At 36.4% G+C, this 27853-nt stretch overlaps 1 protein-coding gene across 3 annotated transcripts; it reads right to left on the reverse strand.

Moving 5' to 3' along the window:
- On the reverse strand, window positions 1–27853 carry LOC128233779 (dixin-like). Of its 3 annotated transcripts, XM_052947629.1 has the most exons (20): window positions 27724–27853; window positions 24554–24776; window positions 24083–24235; window positions 22247–22376; window positions 21685–21810; window positions 20954–21105; window positions 18811–18899; window positions 17201–17463; window positions 16728–16885; window positions 15164–15244; window positions 13675–13779; window positions 10979–11083; window positions 8555–8608; window positions 7450–7596; window positions 6500–6607; window positions 5517–5690; window positions 3897–3996; window positions 2319–2424; window positions 1547–1655; window positions 1–636 (listed from the first exon to the last, which is right to left on the reverse strand). In XM_052947629.1, the coding sequence occupies exons 2-20, from the start codon at window positions 24752–24754 to the stop codon at window positions 559–561; spliced, it is 2439 nt and encodes an 812-aa protein (XP_052803589.1). In that variant the 5' UTR covers window positions 24755–24776; window positions 27724–27853; the 3' UTR covers window positions 1–558. The 3 variants fall into 3 exon arrangements, with proteins under 3 accessions (XP_052803589.1, XP_052803590.1, XP_052803591.1); XM_052947630.1 differs by lacking the exons at window positions 6500–6607; window positions 27724–27853 and having other exon boundaries at window positions 2–636; window positions 24554–25028; XM_052947631.1 differs by lacking the exons at window positions 24083–24235; window positions 24554–24776; window positions 27724–27853 and adding an exon at window positions 22860–23354 and having other exon boundaries at window positions 3–636.

Here is a 27853-nt window from a genome sequence, read left to right on the forward strand (position 1 = left end):
CATAATCTGGCCCCTTGGCTCAACAGCTTGAGTCTGAACTCAGACTTAAGACTATTCGTAATCTTGGCCCCTTGGCTCAACAGCTTGAGTCTGAACTCAGACTTAAGACTATTCGTAATCTTGGCCCCTTGGCTCAACAACTTGAGTCTGAACTCAGACTTAAGACTATTCGTAATCTTGGCCCCTTGGCTCAACAGCTCGAGTCTAATATTACCAGTTGTAGTTAATTTGTAACAGCTCACACCAGATATCACCAGTTTAAGATCATTATTAACAGTTTAAGACTGATATATACATATTCAGTTGAACATAAACAGTTCGAGTCAATGGCTAACAGTTAAAGTCACATACTAACAGTTTTAGTCTTATAGTAACAGTTTCGGTTCAACAGTAACAGTTTAACTCCAATATTAAATGTTTGGATCTGATATTAACAGTTTCAGTCCAAAATCAATAATCAGTAAAAAGTAAAATAAATTAACAGGTGGGGTAATACGTATGTATATGTTGGATTAGGTATAATCCCATTCTTAATGTCATTCTATACATGAAGTGAAATCATTGGCCTGTGTCTGGCTCTATCCAGGCCACAATTTTACCCTCCCACCCCGGTATAATGGTTTCCTCATTGGAAATCTGAAATGTAAGAATTTTATGATATTAACATCTGTGTTTCTAAAACAATTATCAATATTTAAAAAAACAAGTTTCATTGCTAAAGGAACAGAAAACAAAGTGTTATTATAAGCATAAATTTACTAATCTTCTACATTAAAAAAGGGCATCGAGTGAAAGCCATAGCTTGAGTGTTGTGGATGTGTTGTGTTTGTGTTGTGTTTGTGTTGTGGATGTGTTGTGAATGTGTTGTGGATGTGTTGTGTTTGTGTTGTGGATGTGTTGTGTTTGTGTTGTGGGTGTGTTGTGTTTGTGTTGTGGATGTGTTGTGTTTGTGTTGTGTTTGTGTTGTGGATGTGTTGTGGATGTGTTGTGGATGTGTTGTGGATGTGTTGTGTTTGTGTTGTGGATGTGTTGTTTGTGTTGTGGATGTGTTGTGGATGTGTTGTGGATGTGTTGTGCATGTGTTGTGGATGTGTCATGGATGTGTTGTGGATGTGTTTTGTATGTGTTGTGCATGTGTCATGGATGTGTCATGAATGTGTCATGGATGTGTTGTGGATGTGTCGTGGATGTGTCATGAATGTGTTGTGGATGTGTCGTGGATGTGTTGTGGATGTGTCATGGATGTGTTGTGGATGTGTTTTTTTAGTCCAAGGGGCATAACTCGACAATTTTAAAACCTATTCAAGATTTATAGGACATGATTTACATGCACATTTTCACTTTTATCTCTGGCTTACTACCATGATTCATTTTAAGAATTTGAATGGTTTTAACTATTTGCAATACCAAGACAATCACATTACCTGAACGCCTTTTTAAAAAAAACAAAAAAACAAGCTAGTTAAATAAGAATCCAATAAAGGACATTCAGTGATGAAAATATTAAACGTTTGTGAGATTGTCATAACTCTATGCATTCCTTCACCTCTTCTTTCACAGTGCCGAACTCGGGGTCAAGTGCTTTAAAATGGTATCTGTACTGGCCTGGCCGATCAAACGCGCCTTTAAAATCGTGTAGAGTGATCTCCCCTAGCCTGAAAATATTTTCAATATAATGATGTTATGTCTCAAAAATAACTTCACAGCTGAAAACATGACTACTACAAGAGCATACTTAAGATTTGAGCATGCTTCAAATATAATGTGAAATCCACTTTTTTTTGTAACTAACCTACATGTTAAACTGTTAATATTGATCTTAAACTGTCTTATGTCTGTCTCCTTGTAATGAATAATATAATCATGGTAAATTTTGCCTAAAAATCCCAAAAGCTCACAATCAAGCCACCAAAGATGTACATTTAACTAGAATCGGTGAATCACATGTCACTTGTCTAATGAAGGTCACCACAACCTTGACCTTGGACTTATTGACCCCAAAACCCAATAGGGCTCATCTAATGACCATGGCTATGTGCATACTACATTTGAAGGCTTTATATCAAGTTATTTAAAAGTAATTGATCAGGAACGAACGTGAAATGATAACGACGCAAACATGATCTGTGTCTCTGTTATGCTTCACATGTGACACAAACCTGTACATTAAACTAGCATTCTGTGATTTCATATGTGTCACCTGTCAAGTTATTGATTGGAAACAATCGTGTGATGACGATGACACAGACGCCAGACAAAGTAATCTCTATGTTTCTGCCATGCTTGGCATGCTACACAATGAGACTGAAGCATGTTACCTCTTGTTAATGGTGAGCATCGATGGCGTAGTAGAGCTGTCTTTGAAATAGAGCACCTTTGTACAGTTGGTTAGTGGGGGACTATCAAGTTTGTTGGGGTTGAAACCTGCAAGGGGATCAAAAGTGGTACAGGAATTAGATATAAATCATAAGTCTACAAAACTGTTCATCCAGGCTTTTGACTTAAAACCAAGCTGAAATGATTTAATGTTTCATGTATGAATGAATACACCAATTTAATATTTTGTTCTACTAATCTAGGCAGAAATAAAATTGAGCAAGCATCTTGGTATTGAAACACATTTTTTTTCCATTTTGTTCAAAGAAAACAGCAGATGAAGGCAAACCAATATTTCTTATATAAGTTTATTTATAACTGTAATTTAAACATATACCCTAAAGACATTACTATTTAACATCAGGCTATGACAGAAGAAATACAGATGAGCTAACTAGGCCTTGTATGATCACAAAATGCAGAATAAACAAGAGCTGTCACAGAGACGGTGCACTGGATTATTCCCCCACTTTAAGTATAAGGATTGATTAAGTTTTGGTGAAATATGCATGGATCACTGTAAAATTAGATTAAGTGCAAAACCTCAACTAGAATTTCTAAGTCAAGTAGTAAAAGGCCAAACCTTACATTATATGCAAGATAGAGTTATCCAACTTGAGTATTTAAGTATGTTTGATTGTTGAGTATTGTATGAAGTCTCAATGCAAGACATCAAGAAGTCGCTGTGATATTAACCTATATGTGCTTACATGCAAAAGCGTAACCAGAATTTCAAGTCGAATAATAAGGCCCATGATTTGCATTATATTAAAAAAACATTATCTAACTCCATTAATTAAATAGGTTGGATAGTTGGGAAAATATATCAAAAGTTTCAATGCAATTCATGGTGTATTTCCTGGGCTTGAAGGTGCTACTCTAACCAAAGTGTGACGCAGCCATCAGCTGACAACACTGACGTAGCCGCAGCCAGGTTGTGTAGAATAGCTCTCCTTATTCTTTAAATAGACAAGCTAATTAAAAATGAAACTGGAATTTTGTATGTTGATCATAAGTCAGTGAATTCTTTTGGAATTATTTTTACCTCCTATTCCAGGCAAATTGGGAAAAAAGTTGACATAGGGAAAAATACAATATAATGCAAGTATACATGTTTTTATGAATTTTTTTAAGAAGGCAGTGAATTGCACCAATTCACTTAAGTGTCATATTATTGTTACCACTTAAGTGAATAGAAGTTCAGCCAGAATTCAGATTAAACAAAATTCAGGAAATGAAAACAATCAAGTTGTTGCCATCTGTGATGTTTCTACAGATTTAACATTTCTGATTTGACTACTAAGATCTTCAATGATACGAACCCTGACGGTTGTTTAGCAAACGTCAAGATGGGATTTTATCCTCCCTTCTATCAAAAACCTACAACATTTAGACTGGATGACGACCAATTTCACAGCCTAGCTATACAGGTATAGGTGTGTGTGTGTCTATGTGTAGGGGGTGTTAGGAGGGTGTAATGTTTCTATACAAACCCAGTGACACACGGGTGGGGCACTCACTTGTTTGTCTACTACCTGGGATGGCAGTGATCGGGGAGCGGCGTATATCACCCGTGCCGTCAAAATTCAGCTTCCGAGACACATGCTGGTCATACCCGCCCTGCAAAAATATTATTGAAAATATGATATCTATTTCACAAGATTTTTTTTATTAGCATACATGCCATATTTTCTGGAGACCATTCAGGGGGATTTGTTCAAGTCTGAAAATTTAGGGGGATTTTGGTAGTATTCAGGGGGATTTTTTAGCAGATCTAATTCTTTAAAATTTCAAAGTATTTTAAGACGCAAGTACGAAAAAAACAATTTGCCATAATTTTGAAAGGCTCCCGAGGGGATTATGTCCAGAATTTAAGGGGATTTGGGTCACATACCAGGGGATTTTCATCATCACCATGTACCATTACGGGCATGACACACGTGCCAATTCACATTGTTTACCGCTTTTTCCAGCACTTCATCTATATTTTATGAGACACAGCCATATTGCATAATAAAAGCACTGACTTGCAAAATAGAATACTTCACAGAAAAATATGTTTCAGAGACAATTTAATGGGCTTACCTTCCTCTAAAATTGGATACAAAATCTGCTGCCTATGATCATAAATCATGACTTTCAGACTAATAGAGAGAATGGAATGAATTATCAATATTTTTCATTTCAATTCCCAAATAGTCAGATTTGTTTGCTTCTGATAAAAAGCAAATGCATAATTTATTGTTTAAGTTCATAAACATATCTTCTTTTGGCATTCATCAAAAAATAAAAACATCACCACCATAATAAATAAATAAAAGTCATTTCATCCTAATTGTCTACTTTCAGTTTCTCTTCTGGAAGTTCTGTTATTTTCCGATATTTGCGATGAAGGTCAATGTCATGTATTTAAACATATTAGTGAGGCATAACAAAGAACAGCATTGTCTATTAGTTATTTTAATCCTTTTATTTACTAATTTACTGTCACCTTTAAATTATTAATCCTTTTGATGACAATGACACATGTTTTGAAGAACACTTTAATTTGTTACATCCTCTCTGATTGGATAAAAATTTTAACCAATAAAAATCGACCTTTTATCTGACCAGTCTAATTGACATTTCTTACGCAAATTCTGTCAGTTTCAATCAAAACAATGCATGAAATGTGATCGCTGATTTATTAAGTGTCACCCAATAGGTGTTGTTAAAACACACCATCAGTTGATAATCCATTTAAGCTTCAGGACAGGAAGGGCATTATAACTGTAAACAGGCATATATAATTAAACCCTGTGATAAATTTGCGTAATTTTAAACACACTTTTTTTAATTCTGGGGGATTTTCATCCCCCTCCGGGAGACCGGGGGATGGGTCAAAATTCCGGGGGATTTTTTCCCCCTCCGGGGGATATGGCATGTATGTATTAAATATACATGGATGCTTGAATTTAGATACTACACTCATGATACATAACTTTTGCTGATAAATATTGCATACTTTAATAAAAAAATGAAAAGATAATCTCCTATGTACAAAATTATACCTTTAAAAATCATTTTAAGATATTTAAGAAAATTCACATACTTTGTTGTTTTTACTAAGCAAATTTCAAAGACTGAGAGCACATTCTCACCAAATGCCCGGAGCTACTGCTGCTTGAGTTATGTGAGGAGGGCAGTCTCTCAAGGAGCGTAGATATCCCCTGTTCGATAGTGTCCAGAGTGTGCTGGTGGGGGTCAGCGGGGGAAAAACATTGACGCAGGCTGCCGAGGGACTCGCGTAACACTCCTAGCTCGTCCGCTCCAGTCTGGAGGTAGATAACAATGATGCAAGGTTTCAAATAGGAATAAAAAGTTTCAATCCAATATACTTCCAGAAATATTAACTTGAAGGTATAATTTAAATGTAGCTGCTGTATAAGACGTTGTAAATACAATAGCCAACAAGTGATTGTTTGGCTAAATGAATCGAACAATGACATTTTTTAAGCCAGAGCTCCACATCAGAGGCAAAATTGAGTAAACCCATGGAAATAATGGAAAACGCACTTAATTTGGAACCAACATGAATCAAAACACATTGGAATAAGTGAAAAGGTCATTCTAATCAATGGCATGCTTATTATCAAGTAAGGAGTTAATCGATTATATTTAAAAGAGTGGAGCATAGCCAATATAAAGCAACATTTAATTTCCTTTGCAGTGTGTCAAACATATACTCTTTTGACATCATTCCTGCTCCAAAACTGTGTCAAACATGTACACATTTGACAACATTCCTGCTTGAACACTGTGTCAAACATGTACACATTTGACAACATTCCTGCTTGAACACTGTGTCAAACATGTACACATTTGACAACATTCCTGCCATAACACTGTGTCAAACATGTACACATTTGACAACATTCCTGCTTTAACACTGTATCAAACATTTATACATTTGACAACATTGTCACCTATTTTTTGCCTGCATCTATGGGTGCGTCCTATACACAGACATTCATGGCTTGTGCAATATCACAGAAAACAATGCAACAAACATTTGGATATCAGAGATCTGATAAAAGCAAATAGAAATATAAGCAAAATCAAAGTCTAAAAGACAACATCTTACAGGTTGGGGTCGTAAGTGCTCGTTCTTATCATGTTTCGTGTGAAGGATTTTCCCAGCCAGTCGAGCCATCTGTTGGTCTTGAGAGGCGACTCTCGCCCGTAATGAAGCCTGGAGGGGGCATGCAGATTTACAGGTAATAAAACAGCTTAGTTATGAAGAAGTAACACTAAAGCAGTGACCTTTCTTTTTGTTGGAATTATTAAATTTACTTGCATGTTTTCCCAAGCATAGAATCTTACCATTTTTACAAATTTATGTCTTCTGTAAGAACATTGATTTTCTAAAATAAAAAGCAATATTTGCACAAAACAAAGCAATCACACAATAACTGTTTTGTTAATCTAAACTGTGAAATTACGTTTTCCTCTAATTTTCCCAATTTTAAATTAATTTCCCACTTTAAAAGTCAAGGTACATGCGTTTAAAAAAAATGTTCCAAGAAAATCACTGCTTAGTTTTACAAAACAAATAAAATACAAAGAAATTTGAAGCAGTCCCATGCTTAAGGTAGGCAGCCAACACAAGAACGTGAATATTTAAATCTACAGAATTAAGAGAATAATGCAAAAATGTTGTTAACAACTAAATGGTAGATATACTGGTAAAGCAACTGTTCATTGTTCAGAAGTAGCAAAATGAACAAAACTGGTTAAGTCTTTAGTTATGTCGTTTTGACGGGGTCAAAGTTAACCAAAATGTTTATTGATTGGTCAATATTTATCCAATAATAACTATTATCAATCAAATAACACAAATGTGCAAACTTGCCTAAAGTTAACATGGGGACAACTTGTAATTGTATTTATAACATTAGCTGCTGAAGCACATAGAATCGAACACTATTTTTCCTCATTCAAACAGAGTCTTAAATACAAATTTACAGAAAATAGAAATTAATAAACGAAGAGCACATAAATCATTCACAAAGCAAGCAAACTGAAAATACATACACCAGTCTCATCTACAACACGGAAACGATCGCCAAGCTCCTTAACCTGTAGCTTTAGGGACTTTGTCACGCTTTCTTTATCTGCTATCTGCATTTGAATCTCGTGTTGGAGGTGGTCTATTCGCTGGTCTCGACGGGTTATGTCTTTCTGATAAACAAACACGGCAACACTGGTTTATAAACACTTTCTATTTAACACCCTTCATGGGTTTATTGAAAACTTGAGCTCTTACTAAATGTGAATACCCCCAAACGCTGGCCTGATAGGAAATGGCAGTGAAATATTTATAAATCCGACATACCAATGACTATGCTGTTGATAAAGTTATGGTTCTTGTACACTGCATTCTCTCTTATTGAGCTTTACCATTGTATAAAGTTTTATTCAATTTCATCCAGTTGTTTTCAAGCCGTCCTTCAGACAGAGAGTAACAAAGGGCAAGAACTATAATTATCTGAAAAAAAAGTTATGGTTCTTGTACAAAGCACTGCTTCTCATTGTGCTTTACCATTGTGTGAAGTTGAATGAAATTCCATCAAGTAGTTTTTAAATTATGCTCCTGACATGGAAAATTGTAATGGACTGACTACAAGGTGACTTCAATATATTCCCTTAAAACCCTGTTGGCCTGGGGTATAAAAATGGTGGATTTTATCCAGAAGAACCATTTGAAACAGTGAAATTATTGAAATGCATGTTGACTGTATCTCTTATTTTAGCTCCTTTCACTACACATTTCACTAGTGGAAAAGTTATGGGATATCAATTTGGTGCTTATTTAATAAAATATATTGCTATCTTACACTGAATAAAAACACACAATTATCCTGAAAATAAGAAAAAAGGCTGTATATATTGCTCCAGGGTGCAAAACATTTTTCATGTTGGGCTAATACAAGAGTTTATCATAATAGTTGTCACTTTAACTTGTCATTTAATCAGTATTTCCTTTATTCCCTTTTTTTCATTTGCCGTTTTGAGCATTAGAATTAGACATTTATATAGAAATCATTGGATTCCCAAAGGCAATTACAAATTTTTCAGTAGCCAAATACCTTTAATATATACAACATACATGAGCATGAAGTTATTCTTATAAACTTACTCTTAAATCTGATATCATCTTGTCTTTATCTTGTATCTGTTTGGAAATGTTAATCTGTAATGAAAGGAAATAGAATCATGTCACACAGTACACAATACAGTAATTATTGAACTAACTTTCTACATCAAAATCTCTTCCCTTTCTTATCAAGGAGTATGTTCCTCCAATCTTTATAACTAGTTTGGCAAGTGCTTTCCCAACTTTAATTCCCCATACCCCCACTCAAACCAAACAAGATACCACACAGCACATTAATTCCTCATAACCCCTCTCAAACCAAACAAGATACCACACAGCACATTAATTCCCCATACCCCCTCTCAAACCAAACAAGATACCCCACAGCACATTAATTCCTCATAACCCCTCTCAAACCAAACAAGATACCACACAGCACATTAATTCCCCATACCCCCTCTCAAACCAAACAAGATACCACACAGCACATTAATTCCCCATACCCCCACTCAAACCAAACAAGATACCACACAGCACATTAATTCCCCATAACCCCTCTCAAACCAAACAAAATACCACACAGCACATTAATTCCCCATACCCCCTCTCAAACCAAACAAGATACCACACAGCGCATTAATTCCTCATACCCCCTCTCAAACCAAACAAGATACCACACAGCACATTAACACACATTAATTCCCCATACCCCCTCTCAAACCAAACAAGATACCACACAGCACATTAATTCCTCATGTCCCCTCTCAAACCAAACAAGATACCACACAGCACATTAACTCCCCATACCCCCTCTCAAACCAAACAAGATACCACACAGCACATTAACACACATTAATTCCCCATACCCCCTCTCAAACCAAACAAGATACCACACAGCACATTAACACACATTAATTCCCCATACCCCCTCTCAAACCAAACAAGATACCACACAGCACATTAATTCCCCATACCTCCTCTCAAACCAAACAAGATACCACACAGCACATTAACACACATTAATTCCCCATACCCCCTCTCAAACCAAACAAGATACCACACAGCACATTAATTCCCCATACCTCCTCTCAAACCAAACAAGATACCACACGGCACATTAACACACATTAATTCCCCATACCCCCTCTCAAACCAAACAAGATACCACACAGCACATTAATTCCCCATACCCCCTCTCAAACCAAACAAGATACCACACAGCACATTAATTCCCCATACCTCCTCTCAAACCAAACAAGATACCACACAGCACATTAACACACATTAATTCCCCATACCCCCTCTCAAACCAAACAAGATACCACACAGCACATTAACACACATTAATTCCCCATACCCCCTCTCAAACCAAACAAGATACCACACAGCACATTAACACACATTAATTCCCCATACCCCCTCTCAAACCAAACAGGATACCACACAGCACATTAATTCCCCATACCTCCTCTCAAACCAAACAAGATACCACACAGCACATTAACACACATTAATTCCCCATACCCCCTCTCAAACCAAACAAGATACCACACAGCACATTAACACACATTAATTCCCCATACCCCCTCTCAAACCAAACAAGATACCACACAGCACATTAACACACATTAATTCCCCATACCCCCTCTCAAACCAAACAGGATACCACACAGCACATTAATTCCCCATACCTCCTCTCAAACCAAACAAGATACCACACAGCACATTAACACACATTAATTCCCCATACCCCCTCTCAAACCAAACAAGATACCACACAGCACATTAATTCCCCATACCTCCTCTCAAACCAAACAAGATACCACACAGCACATTAACACACATTAATTCCCCATACCCCCTCTCGAACCAAACAAGATACCACACAGCACATTAATTCCCCATACCCCCTCTCAAACCAAACAAGATACCACACAGCACATTAATTCCCCATACCTCCTCTCAAACCAAACAAGATACCACACAGCACATTAACACACATTAATTCCCCATAACCCCTCTCAAACCAAACAAGATACCACACAGCACATTTATTCCCCATACCCCCTCTCAAAACAAACAAGATACCACACAGCACATTAATTCCCCATACCCCCACTCAAACCAAACAAGATACCACACAGCACATTAATTCCCCATACCCCCTCTCAAACCAAACAAGATACCCCACAGCACATTAATTCCCCATACCCCCTCTCAAACCAAACAAGATACCACACAGCACATTAATTTCCCATACCCCCTCTCAAACCAAACAGGATACCCCACAGCACATTCATTCCCCATACCCCCTCTCAAACCAAACAAGATACCCCACAGCACATTAATTCCCCATACCCCCTCTCAAACCAAACATGATACCCCACAGCACATTAACACACATTAATTCCCCATACCCCCTCTTAAACCAAACAAGATACCACACAGCACATTAATTTCCCATACCTGTTCGGAGTCAAAGTTTTGTTTCTGGAAGTCTCTGCGTAGTAACTCAGACTTGAGCTGGGAAATGGTTGTCTCCTGGTCTGTGATTCTCTGTTGGAGGCCAGACTGAAACACAAATACGTATCCTAGTGTAAATACATTAACGTTTCCAGATTTTCATTTTTTTGTTCTTTATTTACTGAAAACAACACATAACAGATGATAACAGACCCAAATCCCTAAAATTAAGTTTGAGTTTGCAGGATTCAGAACCAAAAAGTATTAAATGTCTTAGATGCCTGTTGAAAATGTTTTCATTGTCATATTTTCATTTTTTCTTCAAGCCCATAAGCCCTCCAGTGGTAAAAAACTTTCTGGGCTTGCTCAGATTTCAAATATAATATATATATATAGCAGAAATTGCTTAACAATTTGGCCCACCATTTTCATCAACTTCTGTTAATCTCCATCAACAGACTTAATACATATACAATCAATATAAAAAATACATTAATGCTTATTTTATAATGATAATAAACTTAGTTTTATGATGAGTGTATATTTAAATTATGATTATAACACGAAATTTAAATTTTATTCATTGTAAAATTGTCTTTATTTTGATGAATAAATGAAAAAGGCTATGAGGAACAAAACAAGAGCGTGACGCGGCACAAACACCAACACTTCTCTTGTTTGTTTCACTAAAAATAGGGTTACAAGAGTGGTCGAAATTATACTACTCAAAATTTGATAAGGATCACTTGATTAGTTATTTGTAAAAACTTAACCAAATAAGCATGCTTATTTAATTTCAAAGCATTAGTTTTATTCCTTCGTTGACCTCTAGAATGTTCGATTATTTTGATTGTATTGCTACCAGCGCGTGCACGGGCGGCACGGAAAACTGCATACCCACAAAATAAGGCATTTGGCATACATGTTACAACTAAAACATGTGGTCATTTCTTGTTTTTCGCTTCGTGTATTCGATTTTTACCCGCACCATCTACCACATTGCGTTTGCCAAACAGAAGACGTTTAACTCCTGATGAAATGCATGTTGGCATTGGAATGCTGGAGGCAGGGTTGCCTCAGAGGATTGTGACAGAACACCTGAATGTGTCACAAAGTGTAGTTTGCAGGATGTGGAATCGTTATCAAACGAATGGAAATGCTTAAAATCGACATGGTGGTGGTCGTGCAAATGCTACGTCTGACGTTCAGGATCGTTACATTGCGGTTTAAGCCAGACGTTACCGCTTTTGTAACGCCACTTCGTTACTTAATGACTGCAGAACGCCACAATCGTTTCAACGCAAACCATCAGAAATCGTTTGCATATTGCTGGCTTGATGGCACGACAACCGGCCATTCGCATCCCATTGACCCGATACCACATCCAAGAGCGTTGGACTGGGCACGTCAACACGTTGGATGGACGTTAAACGAATGGACCACAGTGCTTTTTACAGACGAGTCAAAGTTTTGTATCGACGTTCCAGAGTGTGGAGGGGACGTAACGGACGTTTTGCTCCAGCTTGTGTCACCGAACATGACCGTTATGGCAAGGGCTCAGTCATGGTATGGGCCGGAATCAGCATGCATGGGAAAACAGTCTTACACGTAATTGAAAACAGTACATTGACGGCTGTTCGTTATTGTAACAAGATCCTGGACGTTTATGTTCGACCGTATGCAGGTGCAATTGGTCCTGATTTCATTCGCATGGATGATAATGCGCGTCCACACAGAGCAAACATCACAAACCAATTTCTGGAAAATGCTATCATCGAGAGAATGGACTGGCCAACTCGTTCCCCCGACATGAACCTGATCGAACATGCCTGAGACATGCTTCAGAAAGCTGTTTCTGCTCGTCCAGTCCAGCCAACAATGGTTCCTCAGCTCAGAACAGCGCTTCATGAGGAATGGGCCAGACTCCCTCAGCAACAGCTCCGGAGGCTTATCAGCAACATGCGGAGGCGATGTCAAGCAGTTATTGAGGCTCCTGGACATCACACACGCTAACATTGGTTTAAGAAAAGTTCAAAGATATTCTGTTGACTTTCTAAATTTGTTGACAACTTGATATAGGCCTGATTTTGTCCCCTATCATGTTTAGGAGTCCGTTACGCTTTCATAGAATTGGTTTGGTACTGATATCTTATGACATTTGAAACCTGAAACAATGCCATTTGATAACATTTAGTGTTGATATATCGTTTTCTCGAAATATGTATGTACTTTATATTAAAAAGCATGATCCCTATCAAATTTTGAGTAGTATAAAACAAGCCCACAAGCCCTGCACTGGTTAAAATGCTATCCTGGCTTGTTCAAATTCTGGATTTTACAAAGTAGGGATTGTAAATAACATTGATGCCAAACACTTATGCTGGAATTTGGGCTTGTTCAACCAAAGTCTAATTTTGATGACTGTTATACAACAGAGCAATTGTCTTAGCCAGAATCATGGGTCTTGCTATTGTTCTGCATATTGTCTCTGGTTACATGTATACCAAGTTTTACTTATTACTTATTATTTTGTTGAATGGTGTCTGAAAAATATCCAAGTTAATCTTTTTACACAATAACACCAACATCCACACCAAGCCTATCACAATGCCTTCTTCAAAGAAGACAAGCTGATAATTAAGCATTATTACAAAAAAAAATGAAATTGCCATTTTATTAATTTTTTTAAAACACCCTACCTTAACACCCTGGACCTTCATGAGTTCGAGCTTGTTTTTGGAAAGGTCTTCCCTCAGCTCCTGGCAAACGTCCTTCGACTGTTGTAACTGACTTTGAAGTATCACCTGAAGGAAGGATAAACAAAATAATGTATAATGACTTTTTACTTATAGTGATCAAGTGATAACAAGTCTTTTTGATACATCAATATGCCTCTAGGATTTCAGTCTTAGATACATGTGTTAATGTGCTTGAAAAAAGGATTTTCGGGACTTTAGGGCCAAGGGAATGCTTTGACATAAATCCTTGGAATTTAGTAGTGGAATTTAGTAAAGAGATTTTAAAAAGTTTTTTATCACATGCTACACCTTGTTTCCGGTTTAATATAACCATCACATATTTTTTTTTATATTACACATGTGTATTATAACATTGCTCTTCATCTATTGGTCAGAAAATATATCGCTCCACATTTATATAAAAAGTTAATTGGCAAAAAGGAACTGCTAATTGGTAATATTCCTGTATACCAAACCTTCAATTCTTATTTTATTTCTATAATAAATATTTGTTTTGTTAGAGTAGTTGAATTTCTTTCTAAATATTAAGAGGATAACAAAGTATGTCGTCTTGATATCTTGAAAAAGCAAATTTATAAGCGTCCAAAATTTAGTTTATTTTAACCGAAAATGAACATAAACATTATGACGTCACATCTACTAGATGACGTCATGATGGTATGTTCACTTCCGGTATAACAGAAAGAAAGATTTCGTTAAAATTAAAGTGTTTACAGTGTGATTTTTACTGGATATCATCTGAGAATGCATTCTTAAATAAACGGAATTAAAACGATCGGGTATATATATGCTGTTTTAAATAAATCCTGGTACTACATTCCTGCAATGCATGTAGCGCGGGAAATGACAACACTTGGTGATATTCGGCTCATCAGCCTCGCAGGTGAAATAGGTAGGGTTTGTTTTGCCATTTTATACCGGAAAAAGCATGTGATAAAAAGAATCTGACCCTCGTTGTCATTTAATACCAATTCTTATTTTACTCGTCCAGGAAAACTGTTAGTAAGCTCGCCAAAGGCTCGCTAACTAACAGTTTTCCTGAACTCGTTTAATAAAAATTGGTATTAAATGACAACTCATGTCAGATCCTCTGTGTACATTCATGGCTATTCGATTTAAACATTATAACCCCTGGGGGGAAAGGCACTTATAAATTATGCCATCCCCCTGCAGAAACAAATTTATCCTTTTTAGGTCATAATTAGGGAAAAAGGACACCTATCCATATACTATCCCAATATTTCCCTTCCCCACAGTAGTTATATGTTTAACTAGAAAAGCCCTCATAATCCTCCTAGAGATTACTTTTCAAGAAACTGCTCAAAGAATTCAGGGCCCCCTGGGTTTTTAGTCTTAATCTAAAGAATACAGTCTCTACGTGTTTATCAAAGTTAAAACAATCCACCAAGTCCCATTTTCCCATACTCACAATTTGTTCTTCCGGCGTTGTTCCCTCAACGTATTCCCGCGACCTGCTCTCAGCTCCATCCGGGGGCTGCCCACTCAACAACTGTAAACAATTAGACAAGTTTTAAATAACATTTCCTTACAATCCAAGTAATATGAGCTAAGGCCAACAAAAAGAATCATTCTCTTCAAATAAATACATTTTTACAGACTCCTAAATCCATTATTTAGTTTGCCAATGGTTTATCTTAACAAATACCAGCAGCACTATTTCAATCCATCCGGAACATTTCATTATCATTTCTGTATCATTTTCCTACAGTTTCACTTGCTTAAGGTAAAATTTATACCAAGAAACATGATCATAGCACCTGTTGCACATTCCTCATTACCAGGTGTATTCATGGCTAATAAATCCATTGAACACCCTGAGCAAATTTACATGCCATATTTTCTGGAGACCATTCAGGGGGATTTGTTCAAAAGGCTGAAAATTCAGGGGGATTTTGGTTGTATTCAGGGGATTTTTTTAGCAGGTCTAAGTTGGCGAAATTTTAAAGTATTTTTAGACGCAAGTACGAAAAAATGTATTCACATATAGTTTGCTTTGAAAACCTCTTAACTTTTTCATTATACAGAATTGTTTTATGTCATGATTTATCACATTCTTATGATACACTGTCATGTCATACTGTAATGCACATGCAGAACAAAATATGTCATTGGAAAAATATGTTTTCGAGACAATTAAATTAAATTTACCTTCCTCCCAGGTCTTTTAAAAAAATGTGCTTAATTCTATCAGCTTGATGACTTTCAGACAATAAGAGAATAGAATAAATAATTAATTTCTTCCTTCCAAAATAGTAATCTTTCTTTGCCTTTGATAATTACTACAAATTAATTGATCAATTGTTGTAAGTTTCCTTTTGGCATTTCACCCTAGTGGAGTTGTTTCTTTGCATTCAGTTTCACTCACATAATGTGGTTTCACTTACTTTGTCATTATTGCTTGATGTGAAATTTCTAAAAAAAAATAAAAAAAATATATATAAAAAAAAATTCTTATAAATTCCAGGGGATTTTTATCTCCCGCCGGGAGACCGGGGGATGGATCGAAATTCCGGGGGATTTTTTCCCCCGTTGGAGGATATGGCATGTATGAATTAATTGCTGAAACCACATACTCATGAATAAATATTGAGATGAAATCCGGACGTTTGATTGGACGCCTGAGAAAGGACGTTTGATTGGACGCTTGAGAAAGGACGTTTGATTGGACGCCTGATAAACACATCAGTCAAAATGAAAATAGCCGTGCATTACAGAATTTCGCTAGCCTACATTCCCACAGTATATTCTGTTAAGTAATTTGAATAACATAGCGTGGATTCCTACTTGTCATTTTATGCACATGCTATCATCACAGCAATATTCCAAGTTTTAGAAATACATCACAGTAACAGCTCAAGACAATCTCTTTGCTCTATTAATGACAAGCAAGCTTCAGATTATAGAAAAGAGGACTAGAAAAGTGATTATATAGGATTAGGGGCACTTTGCGGATATACTATAATAGTTCCTACTAGATCCTGAAGTTGTGAGAGATCTTTCTTGATAGTCGCCATTGCATCAGCCAGTTTCAGGTACTCTGAGAGCAGGTCGTCATATTGGGCCTTCTGGACGGTGGGGCCTCGTGCCGGGGTGAACACACTGTCCTCAAGCTCCGTACCACTGTCTTTACCTTAGAGAAGTGAAATTACATTGTAAATTTTTTACACTTTAACAAAGAAGCGTGCAATTGCTGTTTTTTTTCACTGTTGTGGGCAAAAGATTAGCTCCTTAGTGTTAAGCCATTTGTATGACCAGATAGCATGGCTTGACAAATGAAAATTGGTTTGTGTTAAATCTCACATCTGAACAAATTTGCATAAAACATATTATATTGGCACTCAGTAAAAAATCCAATTTCCATTGTTATAAAATAATACAGCCTACTTTTGAACAAATATATAATTAACGCAAACTTTACGCAACAGTACATGTGGTAGTATCTTACATGAGATGTAATCGGCAGATCGACTCTTGGACACAGATGACATGACAGAGAGGGTGGTGAGGGGTGTGTCTGCTCCAACAGACGACGTGGACGATGCCATCAAAGTTGGTGGGCTGTGCACGTGGCTCGTCGGAGAGCTGCCTGCACTGGCCCCGTCAACATCGCCGCGTTCCCGCCCTGGCACATAGCGAGGGTGGTCTGCATGGAAACTTGTGTCCGAGTCACTGTACTGGTCTGAACTGCTCTCATTGTTGTAATGACGTCTGAAAAATTTATTCCATAAACCATTTGAAAAAAACAGAAATGTCAAAATGGCATAATAAACCCTTTACCTTAGTGGCCACTTGTAAAGTAGCGCATATATAACAAAACAAACTATTTCTTTTTACATCTTCTTATAACAAAATTTATTTAAAAATCCCCAAATATAGTTTTGTCAAACTAAAAATGAACAAGAGCTATAATTTTCAATGATGGATGCCCTTAAAGTGCCAGATTCAATGGAAATTGCTTACATTCAGAAATAGCAATTTTAAACAATAAGTATATATGCAGGACGCCATGATTGTTGACTTCAAGTGTCAGGAGTGATAAACTAAAAGGCAGGGACTTTGACACATCAAGAGATAAGGACCTGCACCCAACATGATGCCTGTATGTGCCAGACATCTGCGTCAGGTTATTTCAAAATGGCACTGAGCATGACAAAATTACAACATGGAAATGAAAAACGGCCGTACAGACAGATGGAGCCATATGAATGTGCCCACCCCTGAGCAACTCCTCTCTTTATGCATATACAGGTATAACACCTCCATTCTTGCTTGTTATTTATAGTTTAAGGTCAACAACATATTCCATATTCCATATTAAATTTAATACAGGATTTGGGTAAAAATTTACGTTAAACTTTTTCATATATTAGTGTTTTAAGATGGGAATTGTGTCAAAATAAGGGAAAATAAATGCGGATAGATCACAAAGGCAAGGGAAAAAACAACTGCAAAGTTAGTACAGGTTGTCTCCCTTAACTTTAATTATTATCTCTTCAACAAAGGCAAGGAATACAGGTTGCCTCCCTTAGACTATATTTTTTTCTCTTGGCAACAATAGCAATTTTGATCATTTCAAAGGCCATAATTTAGTAATTTCAAAGGCCATAATTTAGTAATACATGGGCAGATATGTCTGGTTTAAAAAGTACACAAGCTCTCATAGTTATCTAACTACTGTAAAAGTTTTATTAAGATACTATCACAACGGACACTGGGCCATGGTAAAAACTCTTCAGACCTTTGGCCAATAGAGCTGAAGTATAACACTCCTTATATGAAAAATAAAATTGGTTGAATATTATCATTACATATTTGAAAAAAATGACCCAAATCAGGCATAGGAAACCAATGCGTTGAAAAGGGATCGACATGAGATCAAGTAGATCAAGCAAGTTCAACAAGATTTTTCAAATCACTGACCATTCAGCTTCAAAACCTTAAAGATGGAAAGTAGCCCATGGTCAGATATGGTATAACCATGCTTTGATTTTAGAAAAACAAACAAACACATGTAACTCTAAGTAGTCACTTCCAATTTATCTGCCCTTAAGTTACCTATGATGATAATCCCTGCCCTTTCGCCTGAAACTGCTACCAGCTTTGGCTACGTTTCTCCTAGCGGCTGTCAGGGCGGCAGATGCTCCCTGGAAATGAGTTCATATGTGTAATACAAAGCAGTTTAAATTTTGCAATGATACATGTATAGTTTGATTAGTATATAGCGAGATGTCTGGTTTATATACATACTTGCGATACTAAAATTATGATAGCAACATGATAGCAAATGGCTATACAGTGGTCAAAATGTACATACGTACTACCAGTATGGCATCAAATGGCTATACAGTGGTCAAAATATACATACGTACTACCAGTATGGCATCAAAAGCCTATACAGTGGTCAAAATATACATATGGTAGTATGGCATCAAAAGCCTATACAGTGGTCAAAATATACATATGGTAGTATGGCATCAAAAGCCTATACAGTGGTCAAAATATACATACGTACTACCAGTATGGCATCAAAAGCCTATACAGTGGTCAAAATATACATACGTACTACCAGTATGGCATCAAAAGCCTATACAGTGGTCAAAATATACATACGTACTACCAGTATGGCATCAAAAGCCTATACAGTGGTCAAAATATACATACGTTCTACCAGTATGACAGCAAACGGCTATACAGTGGTCAAAACATACATACGTACTACCAGAATGGCAGCCAATGGCTATACAGTGGTCAAAATATACATACGTACTACCAGAATGGCAGCCAATGGCTATACAGTGGTCAAAATATACATACGTACTACCAGAATGGCATCAAATGGCTATACAGTGGTCAAAATATACATACAATTTATGAACATACTACCAGTATGACAGCAAATGGCTATACAGTGGTTTAACTACCTGTAAGCACATTTTCACATGGCCTACACTGGGCAATACTTTCCGGGCTTGCTTTAAATCTTGATTTTATATTGCGAGGCAGGCTGAATTATTTTGATGCCAAGCACTAGTGTAAGAATTTTGGCTTGTTCATCATTCCAGACATCTGACCTTGGTGCTGCTATACATAGAAATTTGTCTGACCTTGGCGCTGCTATACATAGAAATTTGTCTGACCTTGGCGCTGCTATACATAGAAGTTTGTCTGACCTTGGCACTGCTGTACATAGAAATTTGTCTGACCTTGGTGCTGCTATACATAGAAATTTGTCTGACCTTGGCGCTGCTATACATAGAAATTTGTCTGACCTTGGCGCTGCTATACATAGAAATTTGTCTGACCTTGGCCCTGCTATACATAGAAATTTGTCTGACCTTGGCGCTGCTATACATAGAAGTTTGTCTGACCTTGGCGCTGCTATACATAGAAATTTGTCTAACCTTGGCGCTGCTATACATAGAAGTTTGTCTGACCTTGGCGCTGCTGTACACAGAAATTTGTCTGACCTTGGCACTGCTATACACAGAAATTTGTCTGACCTTGGTGCTCCTATACATAGAAATTTGTCTGACCTTGGCGCTGCTATACATAGAAATTTGTCTAACCTTGGCGCTGCTATACATAGAAGTTTGTCTGACCTTGGCACTGCTGTACACAGAAATTTGTCTGACCTTGGCACTGCTATACATAGAAATTTGTCTGACCTTGGTGCTGCTATACATAGAAATTTGTCTGACCTTGGTGCTGCTATACATAGAAATTTGTCTGACCTTGGTGCTGCTATACATAGAAATTTGTCTGACCTTGGCACTGCTGTACATAGAAATTTGTCTGACCTTGGTGCTGCTATACATAGAAATTTGTCAGTTGTCAACACAATGAAAAAAATCAAGTTTTTTTAAGCATTCAATATTTCTTACAACTTCTGTCAAATTTATTTATTTACAGACACACACATAAATATTAAATATGTATAAGAAACATTTGTTGATGTTTTTAAAATGATCACAGTACAATTCAAGGTTTGTTCTAAGGAACTACAAGTGGTAGCTAAAATTTAAACAGAAATAATATTTGTCATTCTGACATTAATAATTCTCTATTATTATTCTTTTTGAGTATACACCATTTGAAATACTATTAGCAGCCAATGGCAATTGTGCCTACTGGTTCCTCTAACATAGCAATTAAGTGCACACCTGCATGAAGCAACACTCAACAAAATCTTATCACATACCTGAGCTATGGCACTGACATTAGGACTGCGTCTGTCTGACTTGGTAGATCCCCTACTAGATGACGATGAGTGTTTTACGCTGTTTGGCTTGTAGTGGGCCGCCAGGGCCAAAATAAGTCGCATGATTGACTTCAGGTTACCATCCACTATGTCTGTAAGTGTAAAATCAAGATATAAATCAATCATATGGCATCATTTTCTTGCCTAAAAGGGACTAGACACCAGATGGTACCAAAAAGGGCAAATACAGTATTTCATAAAAACAAGTCTAAAATTGTCAATGCCAGTTAGTATCAGGCTGATCATACATCATTTTTCAAATAAACACAATAACAATGTCACTGACTCTCACGAGCTGAGTTTCCCTGCTTAAAAATAGTGCAAAAAGGTTTTCCAGTTTAAGAAAAGCGTGCAATGTTTTTTCCGTCAGCTTGCAAGTCATGTGATCGTTCCACACACTAAACTGTAAATAAGTGTTTTAGCAACTGCTGTTATTTTCAGCAGAGTTAACCTCTTTTGTTTGATCAATTTCATCACCAATGTCAATTTTAGCTACTTTGTGGTGAAGAGAAAAATTACTATATCTCAATCTTGTATATTTTCAACAGCACTGGAAATGTTTCTTTGATATAAGTATCGAGATTGGGATTTAATGAATACATTTATTGAAATTATTTTCAACCATTTATCTAATGCAACAAACCATGAAGGAATGAAAGGTTGTTTCTAACCTTTAGCCATAATGTGATGCATCCTAATTTTCTTAGCTGCCATAAAATGCAGGATACGTTCCACGTTCTCTTTCATCTCTGCGTAGGTGGATGGCACATCATGGACTCCTGCTATGTCCTCTCCAGCTAGAAATAGTAGCACAAACAATAAAAGACATTGTTGCAAGCTTTCAGATATAGTTAATGATTGCCAGCTTTTAAAAAACCAAGAACTTAACCCTTGTCATATTGACTTTGGTAGCAAAATGAGTTCAGTTAAGGCAGTCACGTTTTCAAAAACAAAAGGTTACTGGATTTAAACAATAATAAATAGTTAATACTTTGTGCAAAATTAAATTAGAGATATTTTTCAAAAGTAATTACAATAGCAATAATTGTTTGGCCATGAGATACAACATGACACAAAAAATGTCACTTTTTACCTATTACCACATATCATATGTCAATTCATTTACTTATATGATACTGTCATAAAAACATTAATTTTTTGTTTTAAACTTATTATTATTAAAAATATTGTCACAGTAAAAAAATGTAATGCAATGTACAACAGGTCACATACCTATGACACTTAGAAGGTCAATGAAGGCAACTCCATCTCTTGTATCATTGCGTAAATCTTCAACAAGTCTAGTTCCAGGTTTCTTTTTTAATTGTGAATTTATCCACTGCATATAGGCATCCAACTGATCCTGAAAAAGAACATTGTATTAATAAATTATTGCAAAAATTAAGAACAAGATATATAAAGCATATCTCTTAAGTATCAGACCAAATTCACCATTATCATTGTTCAATACTTCATTCAAATTTCTCATTTACAAGATTCCCTTTGGAAAAACCATTCCCTTTTTTTTAGAAGGAGACAGACCGTATAAGTAGTTGCTGCAGTGCACATTGGCATAAACCAGCTGCCTTTAGTAAGATCAGAATTAAATGTACCTGTGGTCTTGGGATTCAGCCATGCACCAGGCTTTGCGTTCAACGTTTCGAGTTAAAATCAAGAATACCTTGATCAGTCCAAAAGGTAAGAACCATTTATCTGGTTCGCTTCGATCTCTGTGCTAATAATTTAGCTCTCTTATTTTAGAGTCACACACCTGGCATATTCTTTCTCCTGGAGATTTACTATATTTTCAATACATATAATGCCATTAACCCAAGTTTATACTTACGTTCCAGCCCATCCATGTTGAACTGGACGGATTTGAGCCATCTTTACTAGGCGTTGTACTAGACTGCGTTGCCATTTTAACTTCCCATCATGTTAACATAGAACTTATATGCTCATTTTTGTCACATTCAAAAAGGCAAAGCAACTCAAAACATTTAGTTACAATTTTCATTCATATAATAAAGAGAATTTAGAAATAACAGTTTCATCAACTCATGTCAAAAAATTGTTTACACCATACACTGAAAATGTCTTTGTATAGATTGTTCAAGTTAAATATGGAAGACTGGCTTGACACTTGTTGAAGAAGTTGACATTAGTAACCATAAAATATATCCAAACAGGGACAGTTTTGCTATTTTTCCTTTAGTCAGTCTGTAAGACCATGGTAAATATCAAATAGTGCAAACAAAACGAAGTCACAAATTACAGATTCAATAGCTACATTTGTTAATTAAATTCAAAGTACGGAACTAATATTTTTCCGACGGCCATCATGGCGCCCTACTCTTTAAACCAAAACATTATTATCTAGTAAATGATGTGAACTAGTTGTGCATGGCTTCTAAAAAAACGGATAAAAAAATATTCTAAATAAATATATAAAAAGAAAAACGGTATTGAAAAGAGAATGACTCTACTATTTTAAATTTATTATAGATAAATTAGAGATTAATTTTAGGGAAGGTGTATAAATCTCACCTTTGTTACCATTCGATCAGACTGAGGTAATTGAGCACACCAAATATTTTTTATAATGGTGTTGTTGATGTTGATGATGATGATGATGATGATGATGATGATGATGATGATGATGATGATGATGGTGCTATGTTGCTACTGCTGCTCTTAGTGGTGGTGGTAGTGGTAGTGGTGGTGATAATGATGATGATGATGATAATAAGGAGGAGGAAGAGTAGGTGAAGGGGTAGGAGGAGGAGATTTTGATGATGATGATGATGGCGACGACGACGACGACGACGGAGATGATGATGATGATGATGATGATGATGATGATGATGATGATGATGATGATGATGATGATGATGATGATGATGATAATGATGTTGAGGAGGAGGAGGAGGAGGAAGGGGAAGGGGATATTCGTTGTCGCCCTCGGCGTAATTAGTATACCATTGACAATTCTTGTATTATCTTCCCAGTTTTTATTCAATGGCTAGATATACGGTATCCTATGTTTTACGTTGGTCCGAACTACACTACCTCTATCCGTGCAGATGTCTTGCCGGAACGACTTCCGGACGAGATGACGGGGGGCGACGAGGACCGGTCGGACCCGCGGGAACTCGGGACGCTGGACAGCACGGGGGATACGTGCCGAGAGGAGCCCGTGCTGCAACAGTCGCTGTGACGTCTCTACAATGTTGACAAGTGGCGTAATTTATCGCTTCAATATGCATTTTATCCTTCAGTATTACAGATGCTGTTCTCAATCAATTAAATAACACGATCATTGACTATTTCTGATAACTTAATATATATGTCGTTAAAGTTCGAACTTACAATTGTCTAAAATCAAATTATCATGAAAATCAAGCAATGTATGTGCATGTATGTATCCTTTGTATTTTCTACCTGCTTGTATGAAGGTGGTTTTTTAACCCTATAATGTTTCAATTTCGCAGAATACACCTATCAAACAAATACAGTATACACCACTGTGGATTGTCTTACCCCACGGCCTTTCAGAATGTTAAGTTCCACCCCGACCATGACGCGCGGCGAGAGACGGTTGGGCGGCCGTGGATCCCCGGAAGCGATGATATCCCCGTGGACGGAGGGCGGCGAGGGAAGCGGGAAGTGGGATCCTGGGTGGCGGTCAGCATTGAGATTGTTTATAATGTGCTGCAGTTTTCTGCCAGAGTGAAGCGCCATTGATAACCCCCTCTTACTTCAGCTTAAAAGGTATTTTCCGGAGGTTCTCTGAATAAATCTGACCCCTAATATATTTCGAAGATATGTCCTTAATATATGAAACATTTGTACAAAATTCCACTTCACTATATATCACATATTTAATCATCCAACTTGTTTTTATAACACCTTTTTCACAAGTTTTTCTCCACATATATCCACTATAAAGAAAGTTAATAACAGTTACTATTTAATCAACAACGCCTCTAGTCAGTCTGCACATTGCTGGAATTTACGATGTTAATCCCGACACTCGAGAAATCCTTAAAATTAACAACTATCGAGATAACGAACTATTTGACACTGTATTTCACTACTCGCTCTCACTTTTAACTAAAGCATTATTTACAAAGATGTTTCAAAGAGCTTCAAGTTTAACAATTCACAAAAGCTCTCCATTTGAACACAGTGTGGCAACTCCGCTAGTTCGGTAGGTGTTTTTGTTTCACTTATTTTTTACCCTAAGTGTTGTACTTATAAATACATTATATATAAACTCATTTAGTCATTTTAGTCATTTGAATAAACTATAGATTCAATATTGCAAATGTATGGAGTATGGTGGTTTTCCCCCTTAGGCATCCCATTGCTTTTATTTAAAATTTAAAACACTTTTTGAATGTGAACCCACGAAACCATTCTCTATTATGACCTAGTGCTGACCCCGTGGTCAATGCAAAGGTAATAATTCGAACTGTTCTGCATCCCTCGTTTTGCTCCAACGAACTAACCGTCAGAGGAAATGTAAATGTTTCAATTAATTTGGGATACAGGGGTGAACACAGGACCCCGTCCTTGTGCTATGCCAGCCTCATTTAGCTGAGCTGTCAACATGAGGACTTTATCAGATCCTATCTAAAGAATACCATCTCAAATGAAGCTGTTTTTGCATCGGACTTGCCCGTGGTCATCGGTCTTTATATTATCATTTCTCATAAAAATAAATAATCAAAAGCATGTAGATAAAGTGGATCATATCGTTTCGGTACTTTTAATATAATATACTTTTTAGAGTATTTTGACCGCGCAGCACCATGCCAATTTACATTAAAGCTGCACTCTCACAGATTTACCATTTTTACAACTTTTTTATTTTTTGTCTTGGATAGAGCATTTTTTGCGTAAATATCTGCAAACCAATGATATACGATTGCTGACAAAAAATAAGATTGTTGATTTTTATATTTGAGTTCAAAAAATAATGTTTTATGGCCTAACGGTTTAAGAAAAATGCATAAAACATCAATTTTTGAACTTAAATATAAAAATCTGCGATCTAATTTTTTGTCAGCATTCGTAAGTAACTGGTTTCCACGGATTTTTGCAAAAATCGGCTCGTTCCAAGACAAAAAAAATAAAAAAGTTTTCAAAACATTCAATCTGTGAGAGTGCAGCTTTAAACAGGCGATTTTGAAAGAAAGTGCAGACTAGAAGCAAGCTAGTGAAGACTGTAAGATTTCTGTCTGTTTTAATGAGTCAGATGAAATACAATCAGCGCCAAAAGGTTCTGTTTGAGCGTTTTAGGATTCACTCATTAAAAGTGCATCAGGATCCGACAGCTATTAAAACTAAATGAACTTCAAATAACACATTGATACAAGAAACATCCGTGTTAAGCCATCGCAAATATTCCGAATATTTGATCAGAGATCAGAATTTAAGTACGTCGTACAAGCAATGCCAGATAATATATAAACTCCGTCAAAATTGAACCATTTTTATTCTTCTCAAGTAGAAAATTGTTATCTTTTCTCGTTTGTACTTTGGTTAATCCAATCAGAAAACAATACCATTTATCCCCTTTAAACTCAAGGTTTTTTACAGATTAAGGTCGTAATCTTATGGATTCGATACAATTTTCGCGACCACATGGCATAATTTCTGTCAACAGAAGCTTAAATAAACGTAAAAATAAAACAAACTTTCCCTTTCTTATATCTTTAAGAGCAAACAGACTGACCACAAGTTGTTGACCCAGCCGCTGGTATCTTTTAAGACACATTAAGAGGCCCGTAATTACTTGTAACCAGTTATGTCTGCATCACGTTGTTATTTGTTTTAATCATTGGCATATAAACTTGACCGCTATTAAAGCTGCACACCCTAGTTTTACACTTGATAGATGCTCAAATGAAACGTATCATTATAATAAACTTTAATGCATGATTATGTTTAAATCATCTGACTTGAATGATCAAAGCAAAACAAAAGCATGTGATTTGTGGTTAGAAAAAAACATATTAGCCTTTATACATGAGGTTTTCGATAAATAGCTGCGCGGTCTCAAATGTCACAGTTTAAAAAATATTGCTTTTATAGGTGTTTTTTTTATTTGATCATTGAAAAAAAAAATTCAAACATAATAATGAATTAAAAAATAATAAATATTTTGTGCATAAATCAAGTGTAAAACCATGATGTGCGCCTTTAACATCCGATGGACAAATAGCTTCGTTAATTCACCAAGCCATTTGTAATATGTTAAAGCTGCACTCTCACAGATTGATTGTTTCGACAACCTTTTTGGAATGAGCCCATTTTTGCGTAAATATCTGCAAACCAGTGATATAAGACTGCTGACAAATGATCAGATCGCAGATTTTCATATTTCTGTTCGAAAATTAATGTTTTATGACTAAAAGCGTTACTAACGGTTTAAGAAAAATGCATAAAACATCAGTTGAACTTGAATATGAAAATCTGCGATCTTATTTTTGTCAGCAGTCATATGTGACTGGTTTACATGCAATTTCGTGTAAATAAGCTCGTTTTTTTAAAGTTGTCAAAACGTTCAATCTGTGAGAGTGCAGCTTTAAATGATACCAGAATAATATGGGATCACCCGACATAAAAATCCCATGATTATACATCGCTTACCCTAACTAACTACTTCAATTGGCAATTTCACCAAAATCACTACGACGACTTACCATTTATGATAAAACAATATGCCGTAGTTAAAATCCGTACATTTACTGTCTCTTAACGTTTTTATTCTTTATGAATAGCCCAAATCACAAAATATCGAGTATATTTCTTCTTTAGGGTTGAAGTATTTCC

Source organism: Mya arenaria, chromosome 5 (assembly GCF_026914265.1).
Source record: "Mya arenaria isolate MELC-2E11 chromosome 5, ASM2691426v1".
In the NCBI taxonomy this organism is placed as follows: Eukaryota; Metazoa; Mollusca; class Bivalvia; order Myida; family Myidae; genus Mya; species Mya arenaria.